This window comes from Limulus polyphemus, unplaced genomic scaffold (genome assembly GCF_000517525.1).
Source record: "Limulus polyphemus unplaced genomic scaffold, Limulus_polyphemus-2.1.2 Scaffold5637, whole genome shotgun sequence".
NCBI classification, from domain to species: Eukaryota; Metazoa; Arthropoda; class Merostomata; order Xiphosura; family Limulidae; genus Limulus; species Limulus polyphemus.
The window spans coordinates 919-11,008 of record NW_013671247.1 but is presented as its reverse complement, the minus strand read 5'-3'; the positions used below and the strand labels follow the sequence as shown (position 1 = coordinate 11,008).

At 34.2% G+C, this 10,090-nt stretch overlaps 1 protein-coding gene across 1 annotated transcript; it reads right to left on the bottom strand.

Annotated features, from left to right (window-relative positions):
* Positions 1-4,753: 4,753 nt before the first annotated feature.
* LOC106472820 (adenosine receptor A2a-like) lies at positions 4,754-6,734 on the bottom strand. Its single transcript, XM_022401361.1, has one exon. The coding sequence runs from the start codon at positions 6,587-6,589 to the stop codon at positions 5,591-5,593; it is 999 nt and encodes a 332-aa protein (XP_022257069.1). The 5' UTR covers positions 6,590-6,734; the 3' UTR covers positions 4,754-5,590.
* Positions 6,735-10,090: the final 3,356 nt, after the last annotated feature.

The following is a 10,090-nucleotide window of genomic DNA, read 5'->3' as shown; positions in this document are numbered from 1 at the left end:
CAAGTGGATACTTGGAAAACTAAGTAACACTTTATAATTTCCCACAATGTAGTTTGTACCTTGGGGTTATTTAGTTTTACTTGTTTATGCTTTTTCAAAGTGATTGATATTATGATTGTTCAATTTGCAATACGTCAAGTTTAGTATTTAATCTACCTTTTTTGCACGGCCTGTTTTATTATTCATGTAATATTACAAAGTAATTATTAATTACGACAAGAATGTTTTATAACTGCAACTTAATTTAAAGAATATATATATTCGTTCATTCTGTAAATTTCTGCTCTTACATTAAATAAAAGCTTCGTAATCATTGGCCGATGTTTATCACATTGAACCAATAATTGAACATTTTATAGTTTCCATTTCCCTAGGTAACGAAGCAGTTGTAGTAGGCCTAATTTGAAACTTATGAAGTGGCTTGCTTGGCCTTTAAAATCTTCAGTGTTTGCTCCATTAACTAACAATAACATTGTACTCAATGTGTAGCAGTTCAGATAATGTAAGTTTTATATTTGGTTTATATTAATTAACATCTAAGAAATTCATCAAGTATTAAGAAACCTGACAACCAAAAACTTTACCTTCGTTTAACTGTGCTTAGTTGCTTAGGCCTAAACTAGTAAACATAAAGTTAATTTCAAACTCGATTTTGACAACAGTGCAGTTGCAATTTTCTTTTTGTAACTTCATTTGTAGTTTAAAGTTTTGTTGATTAGTGTGATTTTAATTTTCTTTTTGTAACTTCATTTGTAGTTTAAAGTTTTGTTGATTAGTGTGATTTTAATTTTGTTTTTGTAACTTCATTTGTAGTTTAAAGTTTTGTTGATTAGTGTGATTTTAATTTTGTTTTTGTAACTTCATTTGTAGTTTAAAGTTTTGTTGATTAGTGTGATTTTAATTTTCTTTTTGTAACTTCATTTGTAGTTTAAAGTTTTGTTGATTAGTGTGATTTTAATTTTGTTTTTGAAAAAGATTAGTTAATGAGCTTAAATTGAGATGTATAAAAATGTATAAGTCGGAACTTGTTTTATATATGTAATCACTTCAAACTATCTTATTTTGTAGCTAAAAGTAAAACACTCGTTATGCTGCGTACTTTTATTAATATCAAAGAGATTTAAAACACTAAAAGTTAAGCTTTGTCACTACTATGTTATTTATTTGTTTATCGTTATTTAACTTGTACAAATACTGCATTTTGTAGAAGGAAGTAGTTTACGTGATAACGATAATATATAATAGAGAAAGATCCAATTTGAATGTAGTTGTTAATAATAATAGTAGCATGGCTTACTTTTAAGTTTTAATTACAAATAAATTATAAATAAATATCATTTAGCTTGGTTTTTTTTAAATCTGGGTCATATTCTCAGACTACAAGGTACAATAAACAATAAATATATGCAAATATCAATTCTATAATGATTAATATTGACGCAGCTACAAAACAAAAATATTTTGGTTTGGTTTGAATTTCGCGCAAAGCTACACGAGGTCTGTCTGTGCTAACCGTTCCTATTTTTGCAGTGAAAGACTAGAGGGAAGGCAGCTAGTCATCACCATCCACTTCTTCGGCTATTCTTTTACCAACGAATAGTGGGTTTGATCGTATATTATAACGCCCCCATGGCTGAAAGGACGAGCATGTTTGGTGGGACGGGGATTCGAGCCCTCAGATTGCGAGTCCAAGCGCCCTAACCACCTGGCCATGTCGAGCCCTATAAATTTGGAAGCATAGTCTTTATCCAAATTATAAGCATTTTATTTATTTTGTTAATATACATTTTAGTTAGATACGGAAGCTTATAATAATCAAATGTATCAGAATTTATACTCTTATTATATAATTATGTTTTCAGTTTTAAATAATAGAACACAAATGTACAATAAATAGTACAATATATTTCAGCGTATTGGTATAAAAATCATATCTGATATTTTAAGGGAGTAATATAGTATATTGATTTCGTCTTACTTCAATAGCCGTTCTACCTTTTACAACAACTGTATCCTCAACACTAGAGAGCGCTCTCCTATCTCAGCCAATGAGAGACGCTGTGATGGCATGGGGAAATCAAGATGGCGTCTAAAACGGGCAAAGAAGCGAGAAAGGTAAACAAACACACGTGCGCAACAGCATTGTAAAATTTCAATTTCGTCAATCATTTACCCTTACAATAAATATTAGTAGGGTCCCCGAGAGAGTCGTGAGACCCTGGGACAATTATATGGACAGAGACTCCTAGGGTTTTCAGCCAGGAACAGCAGTTAGTCATAAAAACTGGTAATTAGTGTGTTTTAAGTAAAAGTACGTACTATTAGTTTATACTATTAAAACTGCCTCATATAATATTCTAACTTCATACACCTTTTAATATTCTATGGAGTAAATATATAACGAGAATGTTCATTAAGAAACTGAAAAAATAAAGTTGAATTAGTAATTAGTGTTTTATTTGAGTGTAAGAAAAATTCGTGAGTGTCAAATGGGTTCTAAATTATCTGAACCAGCCTGTGTGGGGTGGGCTTTTGACAAAAAAAAAGAATTATTTAAAGCTCTAGATTCAGCTGTAGTAGAATTTGCGAGTGTCAAATGGGTTCTAAATTATCTGAACCAGCCTGTGTGGGGTGGGCTTTTGACAAAAAAAAAGAGAATTATTTAAAGCTCTAGATTCAACTGTAGTATTGTTTGTTTGTAATTAAGCACAAAGCTACACAATGGGCTATCTGTGCTCTGCCCACCACGGGTATCGAAACACGGATTGTAGCGCTGTAAATCTGCAGACATACCGCTGCGCCACTGGGGGCTCAACTGTTGTAAACAATAGTGTAACGAATTTTTGTACATACGTTTGACTTCTTTTGAATATATATTATTTTAAAACAAGTGAATTGTATGCTGCCGTTTATTGTTGAAATTTATCGCCAAAACATCACAGACACCTATTGTAAAGAATCCCGTCTCTATATAAACCTGACAGCGAGTGAAAGTTTTTCTATCTTTTTTTCAATATCTAATCGTTCAATTAGTTCAATTTGAGAAATATTATTAACATAAGTAATATCAATTTAGAGAAATAAACAGATAATTGTTTGTTTCTTGTTAAGCTACACAATGGGTTATTTGTGCTGTGCCCACCACAGGTATCGAAAACCGGTTTTAGTGTTATAAGCCGCAAAACTTTCCGCTGTGCCACTGGGGGCTACAGTTAATTAATTACCCGATTAGTTTCGACGTTCCACGTACTCCATTTCCAAGGATGAAATTGCGACATTTACGAGTATTTCTTCGGTCCGGTTTAGCTATGTTTCATGTCGTATTTTGTTTCGTCGAAAAATGTCTTCCAAGATTAATTCAACTGAAAGTCTACATCATTGTTTATGAGTCTGTTTGCATTTTTTTTTGTGTGTGTGTTTTTCAATAGCTTCTCTAGTATTTCTTTGGTGAAGATATGTTGTTTCTTCGACGAGTTACGTTTGTATGAATTTGATTCTGTAATCATTTTGGTATACATGGGGGCGACGGCTGATTTTATCCACTTCTAAATAGCAGCAATGAGCATTGGATCGAATATATTTCTTGATGTGGAAACTATTGATAAGGTCTTTTCCGTTATTCAGTTTACTTAAGAGTTTTCCAATTATTGTGAAAATTGATCTGATTTGGTTGTTTTTCAATAATATACCTATTTTATTTGAGATATCCGGAAACATATGGATAGGTTTAATTGTATTTTATTTATATAGCTTCTTTGGATTTGTTTATAAAACTCTTTTATATATTTTTTTAGTTTGTAGAACAAACTGTTGATTATATTGGTACCAAGTTCTCGTGATACAACATTTTTTAAGTAGTTAATTTCATGTTTGATTCCCTTTTTTTGGTTTGAGCAGATATACAGAACACCCCACATTGTATCATGTCATCAGTATTTTTTTTGATAAAAACATTTTGAAAAGTAGTTGTAACTGAGTGGTAGTACAATCAATACTCGCCATCTAGTTTTAAAAATAGGAAGTAACATTATATATTATATCATTTTGTGCAATTCGTATAAAGCAACCCTTCATTTAATGCTTAAACGGTAAAACCTGAGTGACATGCTGGCTAACAGTAGAAATTTGATGCATTGGTCTTTCCATTTGCAGGATCTTTTTTTTCTTTTTTGAGAAAGGTAACGAGCATGTACTGGAAACAACTTACAGCTTATCTTTTTACGACGCTTTTAATATTATTGTGTACCGAAGAAGAAAGTAAAACGATAAAGAAATGAAGGGATCAAACAATAAATCAGTTTAGAAACTTTTAGGTAGACTTCTGAGCACGGGAAAGGAGAAATAAATATTTCCACGTAATAACATTTATTTTTGATCTTCGTCCTCGTGAGGCACGTCCAAACAATATTTGTGTGGAGGTCGTAAATGAATAAACATTATCTGATAAACAATAACGACGCTTAAAAATATCATTCAACAATTGGACACAATAACAAGTACAATATTCTGCGTACAAAATTAAAATGTTTGTTGTGTGCTACAGAATCGTAAGTCATACAACTAATAAGAATATTTCAAATCATAACCAGTATAGACATTATACAGATACTTAAGAAGGTACTAACAACGTAAGAATGTTGAATTCAGGGGTATACACCCCTGAAGTACAGTATGTTTCATTTTGTCGAATCTGAATTTAAATTCACCCCTCCCCCCCTCCCACCACCACAGTGGAAAAGTTGTCTGGATTTAACCCTGGTTTAGAATTTGCCAAAGGACCATAGTCTTCTTTCATTTCGGCAAAATCAGCCGACTGCATAGAAAAAAAACAATTAAACATCTTTGTTAACAAAATATTGGGGTTCCAAAAATATTCATGCCCCAGTTTAATTATTGGGGGCACCCATTCCGACCTCTATGTTAGTGAGGATATACAGACAAGTATAATCAATCACTTTCTTAGAGTTTGTTTTAGAACAAAGCCACATTGGACTGTGTCTACCGCGGAGAATCGAACACCTGATTTTAGCGTTGTAAGTCTATACACTTACCGCTGTTGCACCAGGGGACCTTTTTTGTTTTAAGAACGAACCAGTTGCGTGAAAAGTTTATTGTTTACAGGACATTGCGAGTGAGGAAAACAGTATATATACATTCAAATGAGGCGAAATGTTTTGTTTGATGATAAAGAACATCGTTATGTTTCTATCACAATAGGAAGTATCTTGAGTTAAAGATTTTGGCAAGAAAATAGAAGACAGGAGATACAATGGATACCAGAAACAAGAAATGTTATCTTACCAAACACTGATGGAATTATCCAAAAGCTATTCGGTTTGTGGGTGACAATTTCTTTAGCTAATACTAGCACGGAGTAGATTTACATATTTATAATTCTAACAGGAGAAATACATTAACAGAATGTGAACATCGTTTCATAAATAGAACTGGGTTTTGCTTTCATTATAATCGCAAACCGTTATACCTAGTCCAACCAAACTAATAAATAAATACAAGTCATATGCTAGTATATTTTGATGCTAATGGCCGAAGATTATCCTTCTGAACAGAGACGAGAGTTTTTTTTTTTTCATCTTGGAAGGCTTACCGCAGATTTTTTGCTACAAAGTAGCTTTTTAAAGGCATCTCTAAAGTCCCTGTTTTTCCACCCGTATATAATGGGATTGACTGCAGATTTTCCAAAATACAAGCACACAAAATATCGCTTCAGAAAACCCAGAACCTCCTGGCAAGTGTCGTCCATATAAGGTAGACTGATGATAATTAAATAAGGCAAAAACCCCAATAAACAAGCCCCGAGGACCATCGCCATAGTGATTGTTGTACGCGCATCCTGGCGGACGCGACTGTTCACTTCTATAGCGGCCATAGCTCGTGACTGTTTCCAAGCCTCCCGAAATATGATGCAATGCAGGACGGTCGTGATAATTAGGGTTAGAAGGACGTGGAATGCCACAACAGTTAAAGCGTAGGTGCTCGAGTGAAGATAGTACAAGTCACATTCTTTGGTAGAGTCGAAGGTTTCTCCGATACCAAGCAAGGGGAGCGAACTGATGATCCCCATGTACACCCACACGACGGCTATATAAGCCGAGACACAGCGGGACTTCATGATGCGATGATACGACAATGGATGTAAAATGGCGACGTACCGATCGACGGCTACTCCCACAAGACAAAGCATCGAACAACCCGAGGCGTAGATTGCGAACCAGTACCGAAAAAGACAACTGTACTTATTGCACACCAGGGGCAGGTCAAAGTAAAAGAGCACGTAGAAGGGCACGTTGATCCCAACCAAGAGATCAGCAGCAGCTAGGCTTACAACGAACATGTTGGTAATGGTGCGTAACCAACGAAACCGATACACGACAACTAAGACTAGCGAATTTCCCAAAACAGCGACCACGGCCAGACTAAGGTCGATGAAGACGATGACTGGCGTATTTACGTTATATGTTGTATGAAAACAGTCATTGACTGTGTCATTTTCTGTCCTTCCTTCGTCACTCAGATATATTCCTTTGAAACTGTTATTACCAATAAGAGCAAGACTTATCACATCCATTACGAAGTTAAATCACATTAATCATGAGCATTGATAAAAAAAGACACAGTAGTAGCTCGACGTCATTTCAATCAGTGGACAACGATATAACCGACGAATGTCTCTGTCTTGAAGCTCATATCGACAATGAGTAAGTTATACATGGCAATAAGAATTGATCCAAAACGTTAATTTCTACTAAAATACTTCTTATTGTTGAACATCGGGGTTAGTGCCACGTGTAACTAACTCATACAACAACAAATAATTGATCCAAAACGTTGACTAATACACTTCTTATTGTTGAACATCGGGGTTAGTGCCACGTGTAACTAACTCATACAACAACAAATAATTGATCCAAAACGTTAACTAATCCACTTCTTATTGTTGAACATCGGGGTTTGTTGTTGTATGAGTTAGAAGTTTTGGATCAAGTCCTTGCTATTTTAAAGCTATGCAGATCGTCACTGGCTGCTGCATTGTGTTTCTTTAGCAAGTTGTTGATTCCGAATAGAGCACTCTCTTCAGTAGTCAGCAACTAAAGATGGGTCATGTAACGTGACTTACTAATCTTACTGTGGGATCAGGTTTTTTCTTCCGTCATTATTCGAACTTGTGCGAGTCCTTAAAGAAAAGAAGATACAGTAAATCTATAGAAACAAGTGTTGTCTAGCTAAAAGACGTGAATGACTTTCATAGCAACCAAAGTTTACATAAAATACTGTTCTGTGTAGAATTATATAATAACTTATACCAGAAGACTTACTAAAAACTTACACTAACAATTAATAATAAAATGATATTAATTACGAGTAACAGGAAAATTACAAAAGCTGTCTTTGACTTTGATCAGTTGACTATTCGCTGTTAGTGGTGTTTTCGGCCATTAACCCAGGAACACCAGACAAGGTTAGGCCTGCTTAGCGAAATTACTAAGCACCGAAGCAGAAATGTCACATGTAAAGCTTTATGTATAAAGCCTTTCACATTTGGCCAAAGTGGTTACTACACTAATTTAGTGAAAGTAATGTTTTATAAGTTGGAGGATAATTCTGTGTTCATACATTATGGGTAGCGCAAACAACACTTACATTCCAGATTATTTTCTTCTTGTTTTCAAGTTATTTTACACAGGAAACAAAAATTTTGTTAGGCAATAAAAAAGTCTGACAAATTGCTGAGAAAAACAGAAGATTAGTAACATGATGATCTCTTTTAGCGTCATTATGATTAAAAAAGGATCTTACATGCAAGTTGTCTTATAAATTACAAGCGGAGGTACCCATCCTTTGTCCGGGTTGTTGACTTAAAAATGTAGGGTGGATGCTAAGATAAATAACACAAAAATCCTATTTTTCACTCTATTTATTTTAAGTACAGTAGTACTTAATAATAGGGATCGACAAGGATTCCAAATAATTCATGCACCAAAAAAACCACCCTAGTCAAATTCCAAAGCGAAAACCGACAATTCAAAGTAGTGGTTACGATATATTATGCGTATATATACTGATAATATGTTAAAAAGGTCACTAACCTTTAAAAAATTCTAAAACAGGAACATTTTGTCTACAACCTACCTACCTGATCACGTCGGCGGGCTAGCGCCGAAACGGCTCAGACTATCGCTACAATATTTCTCCATCTTACTTGACTGGTCTGTGGGTATCCGCTTTTGATATTCTGATAAAATTCCATATGTATATATATACAAGTATAACATAAATTTCAAACATATCATGTACGTACTTAAATATCTTTTATACATATCAGTGGATAGACACGAGACAGTTTCTAAAGGTAAAGTATATACTTTATATAGGTATAACATAAAAAGTAAACAAACAAGATTATTAAAAAAATATGAATTTTAAAATTAAGTATGAATCGTGCTATATAAAGTAATGAAACCAGAATTAAAACTACAATAACAAATTTATAAAATTTAATCCCTAATTTGGCAGATTTATACACTTATCTGTAGGCCAAAGTGAGGATTAAATTTCATAAGTTTGTGATTGTTGTTTCATTACTTTTTATAGCAGGATCCCTACTTCATTTTAAAATTCACAATTTTTAATACTCTTGTAACATAACATATTATTACAGTATTATTCATTATTACATCATCCAAAGTTTTGTATAAGCTTCAATAACTCACCATGTATATACTTAAAACATGGTGCACACAGTGCGATAGTCAGGGTGGCTTTGTAGAAAGAGGTAGAGGCCAAAGAAGTGGCAGTATTGGTGCTTTCTGTTACCCACTTTCAACCCCTGCTCTTAATGTCCTTTCACAGTGTTTCACAGTGATTAATTAATAGATGGTCTTTGGCCGTAGTAGTGTCTTACGAGCCGAAGTTGAAAGGTCACGGATCAAAGTAGGAAGTGGATACAACTCAAGAAATGGCTCTTCATATCAGTCTTATGGTGGCTGTTGAAGTAGAAACTTCAGCCGAGTTTATTATGTATTATTGCAATAGTGGCAGCCATTTTTTTCATTGTATTCTTTCATAGAGAGTGCTAGCGTGCTCTGAGATATGTAAGAGGTTTGTGTGCCCTCCACTACTCTTTGTGTATTTATGTTATAGAAAATTTAATAAAGTTTTTTGTTTTGTGTAAGGACGTCGCACCAGCTATGAATGTAGTTAACTTACGTCAAATATAATAAATGCTCATAAAAGTAATAATGGGAGGCGGTGGGAGGGCGTGTGTGTTTGTGAACCTTTAAATTGCTTCTTGTTCCAAACTATCATCCCACAAGGTTTGTTTGAGATTGGCCCGGTGAACTAGGAGTAATTAGATAATGGATAAACAGACAGACATACAGGTTTTTTATGTGCTTTTTATATATAGATACTGATAATACGAGTACAGTTCATAGTTCACTTCAGTATGGGGTCATTATTACATTTTCAAAGCTTCTCAGGGTAAAGCTAGTCACTAGGTCAGTCCACTTGCCTGTTTACTTCTCCACTGATAAGAAAAGAAAAAGAGAGACAAAAGGATATGCTTAACTCACCACTAGATGGCGGTAGAAAACAAATTCATAAACGTGAGAAGAACAGACTTTCAATCAAGGTTGACTGTCTCAACATACCAATAAGAGAGCTTAATTAAAACGAGTTTTCTTTTTTTAATTTGCTACTATCGCGCAGCGAACAGGGACCATGATCATTCTCGTGTTTGTTATATTTCCCGATAAGTTTTATCTTAATATATGCACGTAATTTGAATATTTTGTTCATTTTTTTTCCTCTAAATTGTTACTACTTCACTTGAAACATAGATTATTTATATATCCTCTTATTAATCTACTGAACCCCCACCGTGAATTAGAATTAGACTAAAATGACTACAGTTTTTATTGAAACGTAACTGTCTGGAGGTCAAGTTTATTAAGCTTACTTGTTGTTTGTAATTAAGCACAAAGCTATACAGTAGGCTATCTGTGCTCTTCCCGCCACGGATATCGAAACCTGGTTTCTAGCACTGTAAGTCCGCAGACAATACCGTTGT